This window comes from Rhipicephalus microplus, chromosome 3 (assembly GCF_043290135.1).
Source record: "Rhipicephalus microplus isolate Deutch F79 chromosome 3, USDA_Rmic, whole genome shotgun sequence".
NCBI lineage: Eukaryota > Metazoa > Arthropoda > Arachnida > Ixodida > Ixodidae > Rhipicephalus > Rhipicephalus microplus.
In genome coordinates, this window is record NC_134702.1 from 14,503,585 (window position 1) to 14,525,587 (window position 22,003).

Genomic DNA, 22,003 nt, shown 5'->3' on the forward strand with positions numbered 1-22,003 from the left:
CTCCGGGGCTCAACGGGCGTCTTGAGAAACGGTCGCAAAACCGGGAGCTCCGTAATTGCTGTCCTTCTCAATGGATGCGAGTGCGGCCTCCGATGTGCACTCGAAAGCGCGAGCTTTGTGAACTTCTTTCAAGGTCATTCCGTTCATAATTGAAAAAGAAAACATACAGCGAGGCCGAATGAAGTACTGAATGAAGTACGCATACTCATCCCAAAAAAAGAATCGCGCTGTGTGAGGTAATCGGAACAGCATAGAGTGACGTCTTCCGTTATCACTCTTACGTCCTTACAGACTGTATCGATTCCGAGCTGTCAACAAGGTCCCAACAATCAGCCTCGTTACACATTAAAAATGGGAACTCCTCGACAATTAACCTTGAAACGAGTAATCTTTTTGCTCGGCACTGCCACACACAAATGGTGGATGCCGCTAAACGCCGCACAAAGTTCTACCACCCCCGCCGCGTTGGACCAACGAGACGTTGTCGGACACGACTCGCTGCTGCTGCCACAGGCGGACCCGGAAACGACCACAATCGCTGCACGCGGAAGCGGCGGGCGGCGCTACCTCCCTCCTCCCTCTTCTCGGGCAACGGCGCACCTCGCAGTGCTCGTCGTCTATCGACCGGTCGCGAAGACTCGCGCACCGCCACCCACCCTCCCCGCTTTGGCAAGTTGGCCCGTGCTGCATTTGGGCGACGTCACGGTTACCGAAGCACCATCGCGGCCGAGCGAACGCACCACGCGTGCGCGCCAACAGCGACACCGGGCGGGTAAATCTGTTGTGTGTGTGTGCGAGGGGGGGTTTGAACGTGAGCGGAAACTGCCGCGCAATCGACTGGTCGGGGTCCCTCGAACACGGGGCCTCTATTTGCGCCGCTCCTGACTGATGCGCATCGTGCGAGCGGAATTTCACGACGATCGTTTTCAAAACATACCTGTGCGCGCGACCTTGCCAGCCCTCCTTTCCCCTCGCGCGCTTGCACGAGCGGACCCCCGCATGTGGGTCAACCCGACGCCTCCTCTTGGTCAACCAATGCGCGCGTGGTTCTTCTCTCTGTCCCGCCGACGGCTTCACCCCCCCCCCCCCCCCCCATTCTACGCCTCGGCTACGATCGGGAGCAGTACCGCACTCGGTGAACGGCAAAGCGACGCTAACAGTGAAACACGACGCCTCCAGCCTTGCAAATGTATGCATACACGAGCGAGCGTTCAATTACGTCGAGGACGCGTCGGCCAGCGGAAATTCCTCTCATCGACGCGAGCGCGCGATAGGGTAATAGAGATCGATTAAATTTCGAGGCGAGCGAGTGACTTCGATCACGCGTGGCGACACGGCGAGGCTTGTCGCCACGCCCGCGTCGTTCGAAGGGAAACCCTGCCCGTCCCCGGGGGCGTCGCAGAGGCCTCGAAATGGAGCGCAGCCGATTAGACGGCTTGGGTTTATTGCCATGAGCGACGGAATTTTCTTCCTCGATTGAAAGTATTTCTGAAAAATACCGGCAAGTTTGATCCAAGGGGTCAGTCCGCTTCTTGAAAGGACTGCTCACGCACTCTCTCTCTCTCTCTACCCCCTAAACGGGAGCAGGCCAATGTCACTCGTCTGCGGTATGAAACATACCGCCTGGCGCGCATCTACCGGGAGACGAGTGTTGCGCGGGGCCCGACCCACTTCAGGAGAAAACGCCATGCACCACCGTTCCTTTCATAGGCGAGCGAAAAGGAAAGGCGGCCGCCGGGTTGACGACCGGGCAAGAGAAAAAATAAAAGAAACAGCGTACGCGCGGTCCCGTTTGCGCCAGTGGGGCGAGACCGCCGGCGAGGCTCGCTCCGGTGCGTTCACCCCAACGAGCCCGCACGCGGCCGCCGGGCGTAGACCGCGCGCCGCGGGAGCTGATGTCGCCACCCTCCCCCTACTGATCTTTTTTTTTCGCCAGTTTGGTCCACTCTGACCTCGGCAAGCTCGCGACTCCACACAGGGGGCCGCAAGACCCTCGAAGGCTGCCTCAGCACCCGGGTGGCCAGAACTTCATCATCGAGAAATAAATGTCATTCGCTGCCACCGCGCGTGCCTGCACTGCGTGCCAAACAGACGAGGTTGGGGGTCGTCCCCGCCGAAACCTCGTCCAAGTACGGTAGAGAGACGCACAAACAACCAGGTCGACGCGTGCCACGGGTGGAGGAGTATATCAACCGCGATCGTGCCCACTGGGTCACTGCCCTTCCAAGGCAGCGGCGTCGCGCGAAGAGACGTCCAGAACGGGGGAGGGGGCCCAGGGAACGAACCTGCTGCACAACCTGGCGACGGTTTCAACGACGCCTCGACCACCACAGCAGGGGACAGGGCGACGTCGCGGACACCCTTCCCCGGAGGAGGAGTGCTGCTCGGCGATCGGTCCTGTCGCCAGTGCGACCACACGGCCGAAACGGGCGCGGATGGTGGAGAGGAGGCTCACACCGAAAAGCACCAGTTCGCCCCCTCAGGAAGACCGGGCCGGCTCAATGAACTCAGCCGGGCGACTGGCTCCGCGGAAAGGGAGGGGGAGGGGATTCCCCAGCGGCGCCGAAAGACAAGACCTGAGGAGCCAGGACGGCGAGGAGAAGGCCGCGGGGGCCCACCGCCCCTTTTTGCAACAACAACAAAAAAAAAGGGGGGGGGGGGGGGGTAACACACTCCTTGTACTACAACCGAGGAGCGTGACGCTGCGCCACTGGAAGGGCAACACGGCCGCTGTGTACCGGGGGCATGTCCTCATAACTTTACGATAAGCAGAATGTATACACCTCTAATATAGCTGTAAGCAGATGTAGGTAGAGTTATGGCGTTCAGCGACTGCAAAACAGCGGGTCAATATCATATTCTCTCTCTCCTACAGGGTAAAAAAAAACCCTCGAGGCAAGAGCTGCCAAGCTATTGCACTACATTCGGCATCGCTTGCTGCAGCAGAAATGAGCGAATATCACACCTGCATTGCGTTACCCCGTTACCAATAAGCTCACGCTTCGCAGTACCGCAAAGCAATGCATAATTTCGTATAAATCGGCGAACTTGAAGCACAATGTCGAAGTGCCGTGCCGAAAGTGTCGAACCCGCAGCAAAGACTACGTGAGCGCAGACACGAGGACTCCGACCAACCACCACGGGGGAAAGAACGGCGGCATTCCTAGGGCACACACACACAACGGCGAACGGATCGCGGGGAGAAAGTGGCCCGTTTCCGGTCGGGAGGAATCGCCTCCCCGTCAAGGGGAGGGGGGGGGGGGCGACTAGCCTGACAAAAGCCGAGGATGAGACCGCCGGCTCACGCGCGCCCTTACCTGATCCCGCCCGCTCTACATCCCTCTCCTACCGGGAGCTCGTTCTATCTCCGCTCTCAATGATTCCGTGCACTGCCCCGACAGCAGGGGGGTTTCCACCTACCGACGACGCTGCTCGAACGTAACGGAGCGCCTCTCTACGAGCCGGAACCGGCAGCGCCCCTCCCAAATGCCGAAAACTCGAGCACCACAACCACGTACGAGAGGGGGCTCTTCAAGCCCGGCAGATCCCAACTCAGCGAGCACGGCTTGAGATCACCAAACTGAATAATGAAGGCCACTTGGGCTGGTTGGTTTAGGGCTACGCACCAGCCCACCTTCCTTCTCATCTTCGTTTCTCGTTACCCTGCAACACGTTTTGCTCGCAAGTGTGGGGGAGATAAGACAGCTCCGTTCATGCAGTCCCAAAGAACAGTGGCTGCTAGCAGGAGGCAAGGGACGTTCAATATACTCGCTGCAGGCCTTCTCTGCCACCTTAGGATAAGCTCGCGAAATGCTTTACGAGCTGCGCACGTGCAACACACACAGACGCTGCCTTTCGTCAGCTATGCACGCAATTGACGAGACACCGAAGCCACATTCCCTCCTCTCAATCCGCAGTCTGGCGGCGCCCGTGCTTTCCTCCGACAGAAAGAAGCCGGTTGAGGAGATGGCGGCTAGGAGAGGTCGAGAGTCAGCCCCGCTCGGTTCATTCCTTCTTTTCCATCGCAGTCGTCGGGCCGACCGGTCAATACACCACGCCCGACGACCCCCGCGGTCCGGAATAGAAAGGATGCGCGAGCAGGCAAGGGGGAAGAGGGGCCGCAAAGAGGAGGGCCAGGTGTGCAACCGACTCCCCCAACGAGGGAGGCTGCCGGTGGTGGTACACACACGCGCGCATAAACTCGGCGGCAGTCGGCATCAGCGCGGGACAGCACCGGCATAAGGGCAAACGTGGCCGCGTTATTTTGGCAGCCCAGACGGAAGCCCACCGGCGCTGAGAGCAGCGAGAAGTAGGTCGCGCGACAACCCGGCTCTCGTGCGTGGCGGCACGGGGAGGGGAAAACGAGCGAGGACGGCACCAACGAGCACGCTGGTAGGTGTTCTGTGGCCCGCGCCTGCTGCGTGGTCCGAGACAAGATCCACGCGAGCGGGCGGACAGAGCGCACGGTGAGCGAAGGAGGAAAAGTGGGCAATTAAAAGCACCTGCGCGGAAAGACGCTGCGGAGCTTTCCGTTTTGCTCCAGTAATGAGGTGGTCGACGAGTGAAATCGAGAACTGTCACCCGGGGATCTTTCAAACGAGCCCCGTTTTCACGAACGCGGTGAGAAAAAAAACAGCCGTTTCGCGGTTGCAGAGACCAAACTGAGCGACGACGATTGCGGAGGCGTTTAAGTTACGCCACAAATGACGCCAAAGCGGCCAAGAAAACGAAAACAAGGAAGAGATGGGGTAGGGCGAGAAACAGAACAGATAAGAGCACGGAGACACACACACCGCGGCTTGCGCGGTGTGCCAACAACGGCGTCGTCCTGCGCACCGAGAGATTCGCCGCCGAGGAAGCGAGAGGCGCGCCCCAAGGCCGGTTGCAACTCGTAAGCGCGAGGAGTGGGGGAAGGGGTGAGAGAGGCTTGAGAGAGAGCGTGCACAGCCGTCGAGCGGCTTCCGAGAGCGGCCGGCGGCACGCGTGCCCGTCACGCGACGTCAACTCGTCGCGTCGGGCTGCTCCCGGCGATGCGCGCTTCTTGGGTGAGCGCGCTCCTTTCTGCTCGACTTCCACGCTCGTCGTCCAGGATAGGTGCGCGCGAGACTGGGCGCCTCGCTGACGGTACACATCGCGCGCTGACCTGACACGCACGCTCACAGCTACTTATTCCCGTGAATCAGCGCGTGTCCCGAATGAGAATTCTTTTTCTTTTTTTGGCTAGAGAGTTATCATTGCACCGATCCTTCGGACAATCCGCAATGAGCAAAAAACAATAAATTTTCACAAGATATTTCAATTCCACCACTAACAACAAACGCCAATGAGAACAGAATGAAGAAAATTTACTTAGAAGTGTGGCCGTTTGGGCTAGTTGGTATGACACGATAGTCATAACGCGGGAACAGAACCACGAAGTGTGCTTGTCCCATCGTCGTCGTTCTGTTCTCGCGCTATAACTATCGTCAAAAAAATTTACGCTTTCTTGCAACTAGCGCGATAATTACAGAGGATGGCTTTCTGTACCGGTGTCGCGTACCACTTCACTCGTAACTAGCGTCATCAATAAATAGGATGGCTTGCTGTACCAGTGTCGCATGCCACTTTCGCCGTAACTAGCGTCATTAAACATGATAGTTTGCAGTACCGGTGTCGCGTTACCACTCACTACGTATGTTAGCGTGTATTATGCGCTTCAAGTACTGGGCCCCTAACGTAACACTGTAGTCACCAGTGTATATGAGGTGCCGCCCAACGTATATTTTAAGGGCGGAGCTCCTTACGCCATGGGTCGTGCGTCCCGTGTTTGTAGTAGTAGCCACCTCTCGTTTAGTCCTTAGAATGTCCGCTTGATGTCGGTACTTGTATATAACGAATATACGATGAAAAAATGCGAGATGGCGGTACTTGGAGTGTTCACTAGATGGATGGACGGACGGACAGGCGGGCGGACGGACGCTTCGTCCCACTCATGATCATTCCCTCCGTGGATGGATATGCTGTGAATTTTTTCACTCCCAGATGACACTTCGAAAACACTGACGCTTTCTTCAGCCAGCTGTGCACTCAAAGCAACGACCCACTACGAGTGGTCACACCAACGCCTGGTCACACCGGTCCCTGCCGGTTCCCAACTCACCACCAGTCGACTGACTGACGCGACTGGGTCGCCGCAAACGCCGCCGTTACGGAGGCTCCGACAACCTCGCCAGACCAATGACGATCCGTGCCAAGGTCCAGACGAACGTACGTTGCTGCGCGGTACCGGTGCACGCATATTAGTATTGTTATGCCAGCGAGTCCTCGTCAAACGACCGTGCCTCTGAAAAAGGCAATCTGGGTCAAGGCCAGCCCGCCGTCTGCCCGACGCGAACATCTCAACGGCGTGAACACGCGCGGCGCCTCTCTCGCCCACGTGCATTGAGTCATCGGCGCACGTGACAGCGAGCCGGCGTTCTCGTGCCTGGTGGTCTGACGCATGGCGCGGCGACCCCCATTGGCGGAATCTGCCCGGACGACCGGCGGCGTTTCTGATTGGACATTTTGGGTGGACCCGGTGTAAATAAAAGAAGCCCTGCGGCGCGTCGCGATCGGCGGTCCTATGTGAGAGGCGTCCCCGTGTCGGAGTGCCGACATGTGTGTGAGTCAGCGGTTTTAGGCGAAAGGCTGACCTATGTATTAGAGAGAGGAGCTCGGCTCTTCGAGTCTCTGTCGGCCCCAGTGCCGAAATTGTAACGCCTCTGTATATATGCTGTACATAAACCTTGTTTAACTCACCGTCGTCTCGTCCGCTCGTCTTATCGGCTCGGCGCAGAAGCAGTCGCGAGCTGAGAAACATACGCTACCAAACGGCTGGTGACCCTCCCGGCGGAGTTGAAAGCAGTGGCGCCTCCGGGACCGCGTCGGCGTCGCCGTCTTTCGCAACAGTGGTGGCTTCGGTGGGATCGGTCCGCCGTTTCTCAACAGTGGTGGCAGCGGTGGGATCGGCCGGCGTCAGCGACATCGATGCGGTGAGTGCCTGATGTTTTCCCCTCAGTTCACCAGACTACTCTAGCTCAGGTTGTAGTAGTTTAGAGAAGGGCTGTGTGAAGCATTAGAGTGAGCTTTGATCGTTTCAAGCAAAGTCGAAGTGCTTTGAAACCAAAGTTAATGCGGAGGGGGTAAACACGGGAGAGTGAAAAGTTGCTTGCGCGTCTTGCTAGTTGACTTATAGTGGGTACGGCAAGTAAATTGTTAACAGGGGCAAACAGCAAGAGGCTAGTGTGAACGATGGAGAACCTTAAAGTGAAGGAACTCATCGAAATTTGTGAGGAACTCGGCATTACTTTGGGCCGTGCGAAACGAAAGCAAGCGATCCTTGAGATCATGAAGGATGAGGGAGTGTCGGCTGAGGAAGTCGATGAGGCCTGGGTGGAGATCAAAGCACGCCGCGAGGAGGCTGAAAGGCGAGAAGCTCGCGAACGTGAGGAGGCTGAAAGGCGCGAAGCTCGCGAAGAAGCTGAAAGGCGCGAAGCTCGCGAAGAAGCTGAAAGGCGCGAACGTCGCGAGGAGGCCGAGAGACAGGAGCGCCTCGAGATGAAACGAATAGAATTGGCAATCCTACAGTGTTCGCAGGCGCCTAGCGCAGCTTCTCCGACGATTCAGGTCAGCGGTATTAGAATTCGGGATCAACTGCCACCGTTCGTAGCGGGCGAGGACATGGCGAAGTATCTCGTCAAGTTTGAACACGTCTGTGAGCGAAATGCTTTGGAGCAGTCTCTTTGGGCGCGGAACCTGCTAGCTCTTCTTCCCGGCGAAGTGTCCGACGCGATAACTTGCTTGTCGAGGGAAGCGTTTGAGAGCTATGACGAGGTTAAGGAAGTGCTCTTGAGACGTTATAAGTTGTCACCCGAGGCTTTCAGGCAAAGGTTCCGGTATGCTAAAAAGGGGAATGAGTCACACGTTGACTTCGCGTTTCGTCTTAAAGCCGATTTGATCGAATGGCTCAAGGGCGAAGGTGTTTATGACGACCGCGATAAAGTGGTGGAATGCGTTGCATTGGAGCAATTCTACCGCTGCATCGAGGAGGATGTTAAACTTTGGCTGCAGGACAAACTTGGTGAAGTACAGTTAAACAAGGCAGCAGAGTTAGCTGAGGAGTATTATACTCGCCGAAAGTTGCATAGCAGGGCAGTGCGCGTTGAAAAGGATGAAAGAAAAGAGGGCTTTTCAAAGAAACCTGATCAACGGAAACCCGCTCCGCACCGTAATTTCAAGAAGGACCCGTCTCTTACGAAGGACAGTGTAGGGGAAGGGCAAACAGAAGCGGAGAAATCGAGTGAGGTTTCTACCACACAGGCATTAGAACCGGAAAACAAACGGAAGCCGCTAATCTGCTACAACTGTAAAAAGGAAGGGCACATCGCGAGAAACTGTCAGGAAAAGTTTGCCTTCGCAACGATCCGAGAATCAGAAAAAAACATGCGGTTGTTGGAGCCGTATCTCCAAGAAATTAGGGTCAATGAGAAAACGTGCCGAGCACTTAGAGACTCAGCGGCAACCATGGACGTTGTCCATCCTTCATTGGTGTCTCCGGATGACTTCACAGGAGAATGCGCGTGGATCAGGCAAGTCGCCGAGGTGCAGAGTGTTCGCTTACCAATCGCCACCGTTGTCATTGAAGGCCCGTTCGGTAAGCTTTGCACCGAAGCGGCTGTGTCTGCCGCGCTGAATGGTCGTTTTTCTTATCTTTTCTCCAACAACTCGGAGCAGCTTCTCAAAGAGCAGGGCAAATCGTTCTTCCCCAACTTAGCGTGCATGGCTCCCACGCGATCGCAAGCGCGAAAGCTTTCGCGGAAGCTTGACTTGGTTCCATGCGGTGAACTCTCAAGTGACCTTGTCGGCGGGTCGACGGCACCCCAGAAAGGAAATTTTCCGCATGAGTCATGTGAGCAGTCACGCGAGCGGCCCGTCGCGGGAGCGGCCGGCGCGGTATGCGCTGGGGGAGACGACGTGGCGCCATTGAGTCAGAGCGAGAGGGTTGCAACGCTCTCGCCTGTAGCGGAAAGTGGGAGCGAGCTGCCGAGAGTTGATCGAGAGACGCTCATTCGAGGGCAGCGTGAGGATCTCTCGATTGAAGCGCTAGTGGAAAGCCAAATTGAAGCGCTCGTGGAAAGCCAGAAAAACGCGGCAAAAGTGCTGTCGAAGGAGCACTACGAGAAATCGGGGAAGAAGCGCGCTTTTGAAGTTGATAATCAGGTAATGCGGCGGCAGCCACCCAAAAGGAACAAGCTTGAGGTTGATTGGGAAGGGCCCGCCACAGTATTATCGAAGCCTTGCGATACAAATTATGAGGTGCAAGTAGGAAGGCGGCAGAACAAAATTTACAACTTGATGAAACCCAATGTTCAACATCAAGCGGTCGTAAATCAGCTGTTGAAGGCTTCAGAGGAAGAGGAAGCAGAAATTTTGAGTTCTAGTGAGGTAATTGAAGGGGGATCGAAAGTAATCCGGGAGCAGATAAACCTAGAGCCTAGCGTAAGTGAAGGAGGACCTGAGAAAGAGGACCTGAGAAAGATTGTTTCCGAGTTTGGGTATGTGTTGTCGGACCGTCCCGGAGACACGACGGTGATCGAACACGATATCGAGCTAAGCGGTGAGGAGTCAATCAGTAGCAAGTCGTATCGTTGTTCCCCTGTGCAACGTCGCAAGTGTGAGCCGCTCTTGGTGCCGCATAGGTATCGTCGCCTAAAAGTGGCCAGTTACTGAAGTGGGGCATGTTGCTCCACAGCGCAACTTTGACGTTCGCTAAAGGAAAAAAAAAAGAAAAGGTAAACGCTAATGCAGGTGCATTGAGCAGTGCGTTCCAGCTAGTAACTTCTCAACCTTTCGGTTTCTGGCTGGCGATTCGGGGCAAAATTTTGACCTCATCACGACCTGGGCTGAGCGCTCTCGTTCAGAGTGATCTCAAGGGGCCAACTTTATGTGGTATTCTAATCCGTTACGTTGTTGTACGTGGAAAAAAAAATTGAGTTGTCATTTTAGGGGTCTTTTGTCCCACATGTGCCTCTTGATGTAGAGGGAACAAAATTCCGATAGACACGTAGATAGGTATATGTTGTACTATACTTTGTCTGGTGTTCTGTCGGGTGACCGAGGGCACTTGCTTGTGTCGTGTGTTGTCTGTTGTCGAACCGTTCTTAGCAAGTTGCAGAACCATCGACAAGTGCTGAACCCGAAGATGGTCAGAAGAGACGAGTGAAGCTGGTCAGCAAGTTGTGGCGACAAGCCAGTGGAGCTGGGATCCGTCGTCAAAAATGGGATGTGTTCCCGGACCAGTCTGGAGCTGTATTCTCCCCATGGCCCTGGAGGCGAACCTGGAGGGACCAGGCGAACGAGCGCACCTGACATCCGAGCCCCGTGGAAGCAGCTCGTCTTTCCGGTGCATTGTCTGGCGGCGGGGGTGCTGTTATGCCAGCGAGTCCTCGTCAAACGACCGTGCCTCTGAAAAAGGCAATCTGGGTCAAGGCCAGCCCGCCGTCTGCCCGACGCGAACATCTCAACGGCGTGAACACGCGCGGCGCCTCTCTCGCCCACGTGCATTGAGTCATCGGCGCACGTGACAGCGAGCCGGCGTTCTCGTGCCTGGTGGTCTGACGCATGGCGCGGCGACCCCCATTGGCGGAATCTGCCCGGACGACCGGCGGCGTTTCTGATTGGACATTTTGGGTGGACCCGGTGTAAATAAAAGAAGCCCTGCGGCGCGTCGCGATCGGCGGTCCTATGTGAGAGGCGTCCCCGTGTCGGAGTGCCGACATGTGTGTGAGTCAGCGGTTTTAGGCGAAAGGCTGACCTATGTATTAGAGAGAGGAGCTCGGCTCTTCGAGTCTCTGTCGGCCCCAGTGCCGAAATTGTAACGCCTCTGTATATATGCTGTACATAAACCTTGTTTAACTCACCGTCGTCTCGTCCGCTCGTCTTATCGGCTCGGCGCAGAAGCAGTCGCGAGCTGAGAAACATACGCTACCAAACGGCTGGTGACCCTCCCGGCGGAGTTGAAAGCAGTGGCGCCTCCGGGACCGCGTCGGCGTCGCCGTCTTTCGCAACAGTGGTGGCTTCGGTGGGATCGGTCCGCCGTTTCTCAACAGTATACGCGCGGATGGCGGAATGCTTTGCGCGCGCACTGCAGCCGGGTTTCGCCAGGCCGCAGGAGTGGGGCTCTCTTTCGACACACGGCGCAAGACGCGTCGCGTTCCTCCGAGAGCGCGATGACCTTGGCCGAGTTCGATGCCTTTTCGTGTCGTGGTGGACGGCTGGTATCACGAGAGTGACTCTTCGCCCGGCGCCCCAAAAAGAAAACACCGCACTATTGGTTCGATGCGCCATTTTTAAGGCTGCGCTTCACAACATTGTAGCCCCTGGCCCTTACGTTTATGTCGCACTAGACATTTCCAGTTGTAGGTATCGAAGAAAAGCAGCAGGAAGAAAAAGTGCCAGAAAATGCTTAAAAAAGGCACAAGCAGAACCTAACACAGTTAAGACACCGTGGCACAGTGACGACACATAATATTGCGAAACATGAAGATAGAGAATAGGAACCACATCTTCCGACTTTGCCACGTCTTATCGTTTTAGCTGCTCGCTTTTTTTATTGGTACAAATACCTACAAACCTGTTTTTTTCTTATGTTCAACAAGTTCGAAAGCCACACCGATGAATTATCGCAGGAGTCAAAAATATCGAGCCTAAGGCGCGACTGGACCGGGACGGTGCGTAGAGACAGCGCGCGGCAAGTTGCACTGAGCCAAATCCCAAACTTTTTCTTCTTTAGCATTTCGTTTGTCAGATAAACTTCAGTTGAGAGTCTGCGCCCCTTGTTTCCACTACTATCATATCGTCTCTCGTCTAAACGTCGGGCTCAATATATTAGTTCACCAGCTTGCTTTGAAGGGGATTACACTCGCATGACATGGATGAGCCCAGCTCCCTAAAACCGATATTCTTTCCTTGAATGCGCCCGTCGAACTGAACAGTATCACCGTTTTCCGGTCGATGAACTAGCGGCGCCGCGACTCCCGTTCGCGTTCGCAAACGTCACACGCAGCGCGTTATGCACTACATAAAGGCCTGCCCACACGTACGCGACGCAGCGCGTGGCGCGTAAATTCTGCGCCGAGCACCCTTTCCCCACTAAGAGAGAAGGCGAGTGGTAACACGAAGCTACGCCCTCCCTCTCTCTCCATAGGAAGGGGGGCGCGACTACCGAGTCTACAAGCCACGCGCTGTACAGGACACGTCAGGTCTTTTGAAACGAAGGAGGGGACTCACCGCTCAGCTCCGGCGAGACGAGGCCGCTCAGGTCCGGCTCTTCGCCGTACCAGAAGAGCCAGAGCTCGCGCCGGTGCTGGTGCTCGGGCCGCGCCACCCTGCGCCAGACACACAGCAGGTCGGCCGCGAGGCACTTGGCGAAGGACCACAGCACGGGCTCGGACAGTGGTTCCACGCCACCGGGCGACGGGTGTTCGGTGCTCAAACGACGCCATTTGAGGCCACACAAGTCCGCCTGCGAGGAAAGAGGAAAAAAAAAAAGCCACTTGTGAACATTTTTTTCTTCCTGAGATAAATAACAATTACCAACAAACAGTTCTATTGCGTTTATTTTTCGCCAGTGGATATTACTCACACGTCGCCGCGTGATGAGAATCGAGTTGAACGTTACAACGCCAGTTTTTCGTACGTGCGTGTGCAGAAGCAGCTGGAATACGACAGCGCCTAAATTTGATTCGTGTGAAATTACTCGAGCGTATTTCTACTGCTTGTATACGTCGCCACTGTTACAGTATTCGGAACACGCACGTAAAAAGCCACAAGCCAAATGTGTTTGTCGGACTAATGCTCCACAGTCGTTCTAGCAACGTGAAACCCACACAATGAAAAGCGCACTGTCAACGCGTGTTATTAATTGCTCCAAACGTGAAAGAAAAGAAAGGGGCCCCATGTGACTGAGAATAACCGACTGACTTTTTTCAATAACGCCGACTGACAACAGGTGGTTGACGGTGAGTAAAAAGATCCATCTGCATGGCTGTAGAAGACTGAAGTGGCCCATCGTGATCCGCAGATTTTCGGTCAACACGGGACCACACTCGAAGCTGCTAACGAGGCCTTTGTACACGAACGCATACATAAAAGAGCGCTACATATACGTTATGTCATACTCCATCTGATCAGGTCAGAGGACTATTGCCTCAACGTCTCAAGGCGACCTCTATACGTTTTTCCGAGAAAAAAAAAATGTTTCTCTCGGCGACTGAGCGGAAGACAAATTAGAGAAGACTAGGATATGAATTAACGATGAATAATGTTTAAATGAAAATCCATGACGCGACCGCTGCTCGGAACCAATTTCTTGCAGTTAAATTAGCAGACGATTAACTTAAATCACCCTTCATCCACGCTACCACCAACAAAATGGCCTTCAATTGCATCGAGACCGAAAGTGAAGCGAAGATGACCCCTTCACCGCCGCATTACCAGCTCAAGTTCCGGCTAAACGCGGCGCAAGTGATCATCGACGTGATTGTCGAGTCACCGTACCACGCTTTACTTGACGGACAAACGACGGCGGACTAAGTGAAGGATGTGGAAAGGGGGAGATGCATTTGAATGAAGCCAGTTTCGGAGCCACGAAACATGAATAAAAAGGATTGATGAGAGCGGAGAGGGCGGCGACGGATCAGGCGTCCTCGAGGAAAAAAAGCCGTCGGGGTCTGTTGCTGCGCATCGATCGGATAGGGGTCGGAGCCTGCCCAACTGCGGCGGCAGCAGCCATCGATCCGCTTCAGCAGCAAAGTCATCCATCGGAGACTAGGGGCCGGGGTGGCGGAAATGCAATTAGAGAGAGAGAGCGCGACGGTGAGAACCGCTTTAATTAAACACGGCAACAAGACGACGTCGACCTGGGAGGGAAGCTGTGAACACCCAGTCGACGACAGGGCGTTGCGGCTCCGTTATCCTTCTTCCGACGAGCGTCGCACTTGTATACACTCTATCCATAGTGAGCACGGCGTTCCCCACTTGGCCCTGATAGACCCACTTCCCATCAGAGTGCGTATAACGTGCCGCGTCATCATCAACTCCGTATGCGACAAGCATAAGCCGAGATGCCGACAGTGCCAGTATTTCGGTAGCAAGGAGCTGAGAATTACATCAACGTTTTCGTACAGGGAAGTGCTAGACTAATTCCCCATCTCTATAGTTACGTCATCACCCCCACCATTCTCAGCCTGCTTTAGTCCACTGCAGAACGAAGGCGTCTCCCAATGATCTCGAATTAACACCATCTCGTGCGAGCCGATTCCATTGTACACCCGCGAACTTCTCGATTTCGTCGGCAGATGGTACCTCTGCCGCATTCCGTTACGTTTCTCAGATCTTGTGCGCTGCGTCGCACCATCGCTTATCTGTCCGCCATATTACATATGCACCTCATGATACACGTGTGTATACGCTGCGTTTGACGCCTGTTGGACGAAAAAGAAAAAAGGTTGAACTTAGGCAACAGTTTGCGCTTACGGTATCGCTGTACCAGTATTTCAGCTGTGTAAATACAATACTTTACAAAACTGTACATTTCAAGCAGTAAAAAAAAAGTTAAAAGTGAATGATGAAATAATATTTTGGTTATAACTCAGATATAATTTAGGTAACTTCTTTCGTTTTTTTTTTACTTTTCCTTATGAATCTATCTCGTTGGCCACAGAGGCTCAAGTAAGACCAGGACAGTCAGCCCGCGCCGACAAATCCGTGATAGTCCAAGCCAAGACGTTTGAAGAGAGCGAGGGACTCATCGGGTTCTTCTAATCGGCCCTGCCCTTGCTTTTCCGTTTAATCGTGCTCCCGGCACCTCTATCGTACGCAACAATCGATGCCCGGAAGCCGCGCAACAGAGAAGCCAATCTGCAATCGCACTCTCTATCCCAGCCCGCGATCACGGCGCGGCACCGTCCCGCTCTACAGGCGCGTATTCCCCCTTCCCTCCCTTCATGGCGGCAGCCTTCCCCTGCAGGCCAAACTGGTCCCGGTAAGGTCGACCCTGGCGTGAGTCTCTAAGGCCGCGCCCTTGCGAGCTCACTCGTCTCGTGGTCTCTGTTGCCTAATACGACTAAAGCGAAGACGTAGTTACGCACCAATTCACGAATAATTCAAAAACGCTCAATGCCCCATAAAGCTTTAACGGCAAGTTGTAGCCCCAAGTCGTAGCCTGTCTGCATGGTCACTTACCAGTGAACACACGGGCGCTAAAACGTGCGAGGTTTAGTTCTGACGCAGCCCGTCTTCTTGCGAAATTTCCCTATGTGGGCCAGTTATGACATGGAGCGCGAAGCGGCCGAACTTGGCGTTGCAAAGTAATTTGAACGTCGGAGCTCCGATAATTTTATAATCGAATGACAAACATACACTTAACGAGGGTGGCTGTTGTTTTTACAAACAAACCGGCATAGGCGTTGCTCCAAAGGCGTTGGTTAGATGAATCGTATATAGATTGCATAATAATGAGCGCGCTACCATTAATTTTCAGTGGGAAAAGAATACTTGGAAATAAAAATGCTGCGCATGGTATCTCAGGATTCCATTGCTGAACCCCCCACCCAATCGCAAAAAAAAAAAAAAAAAACATTCGCCAGAGACGAAGGTCCGTTACGCCAGTCGAAGAGTCAAAAATAGAGTAGCTAGATAAGGGTCCCACGAGGCCCCTGCTCGTAATTAAACGGGCTGCCTGCCGAGACGTGTTAGAGCGAAAATAACGCCAAACGCAGCATCCGCTACAGCGCAACGAGCGTGTGGAGACCGCGTCGATCCATGGTCTGAACTATCGCACCGCGTGCGACAAGCCGGGCGTAGGGATATATACGCGTACACAGGTGGCAGGCACCTCGGTGATCGTCACGCGCACCGCAATCCCCCACGAGTAGTAGCGTTCGTGGCGTTTCCTCCACCTCGAGAGATATGGTAGCGCTACGGACGTAAGGACACGGCGGGATCAGCGCTACTCCCGTATAGAGTCTTTCTTCCTCATCCGTCTCTGCTTGAGATATATCATATCGTTGCACGCATTTAACCAAGAAACGCCGAAATCCGCTCTGTAATCCTTTACCCCACGCTTTTTGTGAATCTCGCTAACGACGATCACACTTCAGTCAATCGAAACGCGCGGACGAACAGCCGAAAATGCGACGAGACTGTTCCGGCCATGGTCGGTGAGTTAATCAGACTCCGAAGAGGAAGAGGCGAGATCAGCCCCGGCTCCGACCTCGGTTCACGACCCGACGCAGCAGCGCTCGAGGACAACAAGCGAGCGCGCTGTCAACTGCCAGGCGACATAACGCCACGCGCCGCCGGCTTTTGCGTTCGGCGTCGGGGAGGACCCCGGCAGCTGCTAATCTGATCGAGGAAGGGGAGAAGCGGTATAGCAAAGCGGCACCGGCGGAGCCTCGGGGCTCCATGGCACCAGAGCCCAAAACACGTGCGGCCGTGTCACAGCCACTCATCGATTGCCCGGCCGCGCACGGCAGCAGCAGCAGCCAGGCCTCTCTCTCTCGCCCATCCATTCACACGGATGGTGCTGCTGCTGCTCTGGCGCCGCCCGCCGCCGCTCTTTTCGTTCCCTTCGGAATGCGATTACGACCGCGCCCTGCGTTAAGTGTGTTTCGTGCGGCTAGAAACGCGGCGACGAGTATGCCTATCTTATATACTTGCCAAATAGGATGGTTTTTTTTTTTTCCGGAACAAATGCAGTAGAAAGATTCAATGTTTCCGCCACAGCAAGCAGCTGATCAAGCGACGTGAGCGCTTCGAGGGGAGTGAGAAAATATAGCGGATATGGCTAAAGAGGTTACATCCTTCCTTCGCTTTGGAAGCCTTCACGCTGAGCAATACAGCGAGCACGCCACAGAACCACTAACTGCGACATCTGCAGGGGTCTAATAATAGGCCTATCTGTAATATGATTGGCCCTTTAGTCGAGAAGAACATTGGAGCATGATCTCACAGTATACCGGCGAAAACAACCACACTTGAAGGCAACATCACTGAGCGACCACCTGTGAAACCCTGGAATGTATTGTGTCTCGTATGCAATGCGTCTCTTCTTATCTTTCTTTTCTTACTCCCTATTGCCCTTTCGCCACGTGTAGGGTAGCAAACTCGACGTACTCTAGTGGACCTTTCCTATATCCATTTTCTCTCTTTCTCTATCTCTACGTGTTAAGGTCAAGTGAGTGCTTCACTAAACACTCGAAAAAAAAACACAAATTTCAGAAAAGAAAAAAGAAAGAAAAAGAAAGAAAGAAAGCCGCTATACTCAACGGAAGTGACGCACGACTCGGAACACGCGGCTCTTCAAAACGGCCTCAGAGTTTAGCGTCGCCCGCTAAGCCGGAAAATCTCGGAGCTAACTCATCGGGTGCGCACATCGTCTGCTTGGGTGCCATCTTCAAAAGGTATACCGGCCCCCGAAGACTTGCCAAGATTGCTTCGGAAGTCACACTCGCAACCGAATAGGCCAAACCAACACTTCGTCGCAGTTTTTTTTTTTAACGACGCCGCGTCAGTCACCACCGCACACTCGTCTTCATTCGCCCAGCACGAACCGGGTTGGCAACGACGAACAGAAAGGAAGCGAAGGCCGGCCAAACGCGCTCGTTTACCGGAATGCAGCCTTGCGCAGGTGCACCTGTGGCAAAACAGGCAGCGCGTGACGTCGCCGACGCGAAGGACGACGCTAAAGGCGCCAGGTACACGTTCAAATGGAAGTCTACCACTGCAACCGCTCTGACGTAGTACGTCAACCAACCCCTTCGGATGACGACCTTTACTACTAATGTCTTCTTTGGAATCGAGGCGACGACAAAGAAATCGCCCAGCCGGTTTGTTCTTCACTACATCTTAGGAGAAATTGTTGATGGGCTAGTTGGTAGCTGGCAAGAATGGACGCCTTTCGAATAGTAATAATAATAATAATAATGTAAAGGGGGTTTATTGAAGGACTCAGCAAGCGGGTGGTAGCTCTAAAGGAAGGCAGGCGAACCCAGATGACGGTGCTTGATCGCCGATCTCGTGCCTTCTTCTTGTGCTGATGATAGCTGACCTGATGGTATAAACGTCTTTCTTATTCACTACAATAATAATAATAATAATAATAATAATAATAATAATAATAATAATAATAATAATAAACGTGAATCGTTCCCCGTCTGTGGTCTAGCGCACGTTTGAATTCGGATTTCGCACTTGACGTGACTGGTGAGGCAGTGCTGTACGCGCGCCCCGCCGTGGTGGTCTAGTGGCTAAGGCACTCGGCTGCTGACCCGCAGGTCGCGGGATCGAATCCTGGCTGTGGCGGCTGCATTTCCGATGAAGGCGGAAATGCTGTAGGCCCATGTGCTCAGATTTGGGTGCACGTTAAAGATCCCCGGGTGGTCGAAATTTCCGGAGCCCTCCACTACGGCGTCTATATTAATCATATGGTAGTTTTGGGACGTTAAACTCCACAAATCAATCAATGAATCAGTGCTGTACGCGCATGTGTAGTGCGGCGTGTACATGTTCTGCCGTTTTCCTGCGAAGAAAATTCGTTTCCATGGACACTCTTCTTTATTTCGAGCTTTAGTCTTTTTTTTTCTGGCGGTACTTAACTGTCTCAAAAAAGTTTTTTTTTCTTTATTCCTTATTAATCTATAGACGTACCGTAGAACGTGCCAGGCCGACGGCACTTGACGATAGCTAGGTCAACAGCACGAGTCCTATGTCTGATCAGTAAAAACTAAGCGCATTGTCCACTGAAGAAGCCATTGGCTTAGCGCGCCTAGTTCCAGAAAATTTCATTGGAGCCAATGTCGATAAAATACAAAAAATACATTTTATAGTCGTTACGTCAGGCGCGCAGATATCAGCACGAAATGTAAAGATGAGACTTCGACCGTGATTTCCTCCCCAATTAAATAAACATGTGATGATGGAATAAATGACATCAGAGTTCTGGAGCGCAAACGATACATTGTAGCACTTTAAGTGTTCTTCCTTAAAAGCTCATTACCGTTTTTCGGACACAGTGGACTGCGGCGATGTCATAACGCAAGTAGCAATGACGAAGAACACACAACAGCTACAGTTCTAGTAGAACTAGCAAACCCCCTTTTGCTTTAACTACAGCGAAAGAAAGCGGCAATTTTCAACACTGTTAGCGACGTTCGGCCACGCATTACAGCGTCTGTGCGTTTCGACTGACTAGCCAAGCCAAGTCGCGCCGTATACATCCGCACACATTAACGCAGTTTGCCGCTCATCAATACAGTTGCGAGCAGTGTATGCCCCGCAAAGTGTCTTTTAATCTTTATAAACACGGTACTTAAGTGTGTAGAGCTTTACGCTTAAAGGGCATCTAAACAAACTCTGAAAATGCAAAGCGTTCTTCTTTCCTGGCGTTTCCAGAAAGCCTTTGCGGCACAGTTCGTGACGCCAACTGCTATAGTTCACGTGACGTCAGGATGAAATATGCTCTCGATTGGTCGATGTACGAGATACCTATAGTGAATTGTTGCCTACCCTGTTTTGCCAGGCAGTCTTATGCCCATTTTGCCTCGTCTTGTTTGTCTATATCGAGGGCGATAAACGTATTTCACTCTTGTGCGTTTGCGACTGCGCAACCAGAGATAGCAGCGTGTAGTCGAAAAGCGCGAAATCCCGACTGGCTCAGCGCTTAGTGCCGCCATTCCACGTGTTTTCTGAAGAAATAAATGGCGAGGAGGAGGCGGTAGCGCTTGTATGAAGGGTAATGAATGCGAGAAGGAAATCACTGTCTCGCATCTGAACAGGGCGTGGAAAGGCTCGTTCACACCTGCGACTATCACCGCTGGCGTGACCAAGTTAGTCGCAAACGGCCGCTTTGTCCGAGGAGCGCGACTGCAGTGGCAAACCTCTGAAACCAATCACATGAGCAGGAATAGGGTGCCGGCTTATTTTACCGGGCAATGACAATGCCAGCCATGCGCGAGGAGTCATGCATTCTGCGTGGCGACGGGTAGCCTAGAGTCGCTTTCTGGTCGCCAGTCGCAAATGGTCTCGCCACCGGTGCTCGTCGCAAGTGTGAACGAGCATTTAGTGTTACATATTTACCACGGAAACCCAAAAGAGGCAATACTGCTGCAGAAGGGCGGATGCTTGAAGAGATGAATCTCCTTGAACAAGACACGTCGCTGGAGTAGACGTTTAGACAAGTGGTCATTTCTTGTATTGCTGCCTTGAAGAAGACAAGACGTCGAAACGTTAGCCCCAGCGACAAGGCTTGACCAAGGATATTCATATATTCGCCCTGGTGGGGATTAGCCGAGAGAGGTGTAGCACAAAACAAACTAAAAAAATGTACGACCAACTAAATAAAGTCGAGTACGGTAAATTTAGGAAAGAATCGAAAGAAAGAAAGCTGAGACAACAAATTTATGGGAAAAAATAAATACAATGCATTGCTACGCATAGATGCGAGATACACACACAAAAAAAGTGGGCAGCAAACTGCAAATTTCACAGCGCCATCAAAGAATGAGAAGACATGCGCAAAGGTCGGTCCGGATCTATATTTAGATAACGACGCTTTGCAGCGCGTGTAAACACGAAGACGAGGAAGGAAGGACGTGAGACAAACAAGCGCTACAATGAGAGCAAACGGTAGCCGGCTTTTTATGGTGGCGAGACGACAGAGTGCCGCGGCGTATATCCTCCCGACAGCTGCGCCGCACGCAACGCCGAGACCGTCAAACGTAAGCTCAGCTGCAGGCCAGGCAGCTCGTGTGGAGCGATAGCGTCGCTGTGCGTTACAACCCGCTCGTTAATACCGCGCGAATTCGTGACAGCACGCGCAGTTCTCGGTCGCACGCGAATTCAGACGGAAGCGAACGGAAGTCACCCCCCCCCCCCCCCCCAGCTCGAGAGGGAAAAAAAGACACGAGCGACAGAGCTGCATGCCGGCCGCCAAGATTACCGAACACGCGTCGAGCTGCCAGACCTAAATTGTTGCAGCTCCCGGAATAGCTCTTCGTATCACGCCCGACGATATCGAAGGGAGGAGGGAGCGATCACCCATACAATTGATATTCATGCGTGCCGCTCGCCGATAAGGATTCCGTTCTCTTCTATCACGCGCCGCAAATACCACCACTCAGGCGCGCGTCGGGTCAGGCCTGGAGCGACAAGTTGCGCTAACGACGCCGAGTCGACGATAAGCGGGGGAACACCGCCGCCCGACCGACACGGGCTACCGCTCGTCGACAAGCGCCTGTCGATATGTCCAGACCGCGTGGCAGCGAATAGGGTTCGTCGTCGTTGATTTATTGATTGATATGTGGGGTTTAACGTGCCAAAACCACCATATGATTATGAGAGACGCCGTAGTGGAGGGCTCCGGAAATTCCGACCACCTGGGGTTCTTTTAACGTGCACCCAAATCTGAGCACACGGGCCTACATTTCCGGCCTCCATCGGAAATGCAGCCGCCGCAGCCGGGATTGGATCCCGCCACCTCAGGGTCAGCAGCCGAGTACCTTGGCCACTAGACCACCATGACGGGGCAGGGTTCGTCGTCGTGTCAACGTGCCTGCCCATGCACGCACCCCCCATCGGCTTCGGAGTGCTCAGAAGGTCCGTCAGCCGCGTCCGCTAACGACAGCATGGCACGACGAACAGTTGCCCACAAATACCGCTAGGGGAAACACGGTGAGACTGCGATCAGGCTAGCTGCCTTTGAGGACACTGCCATCAATATTCAGGTTCAGTTTGACCGCACAGACCGATAAGACAATTTTTTAGTGATCAAGAACGTCGCGATTCCTAAACCTGACAATATGAAATGTAGCAGCGTCAGGAATAAACAATTGTAGCTTTTTTTAATTGACAATAAAGTCTCATATGGTATTTTTAAAAAGAAGATACAGGACCACTTATCTTCTACACAATTCACCTTCATCATCTT

The 22,003-nt window shown here is 53.5% G+C and overlaps 1 protein-coding gene across 3 annotated transcripts in view; it reads right to left on the minus strand.

Moving 5' to 3' along the window:
• Window positions 1-22,003, minus strand: part of skd (mediator complex subunit skuld) — a 122,061-nt gene that overhangs the window by 67,726 nt on the left and 32,332 nt on the right. For all 3 annotated transcript variants that reach the window (XM_037433042.2, XM_037433036.2, XM_037433029.2), the window contains exon 2: window positions 12,307-12,541. In XM_037433042.2, the coding sequence (XP_037288939.1) occupies window positions 12,307-12,541 (235 nt within the window). The remainder of the gene's footprint in view (window positions 1-12,306; window positions 12,542-22,003) is intronic.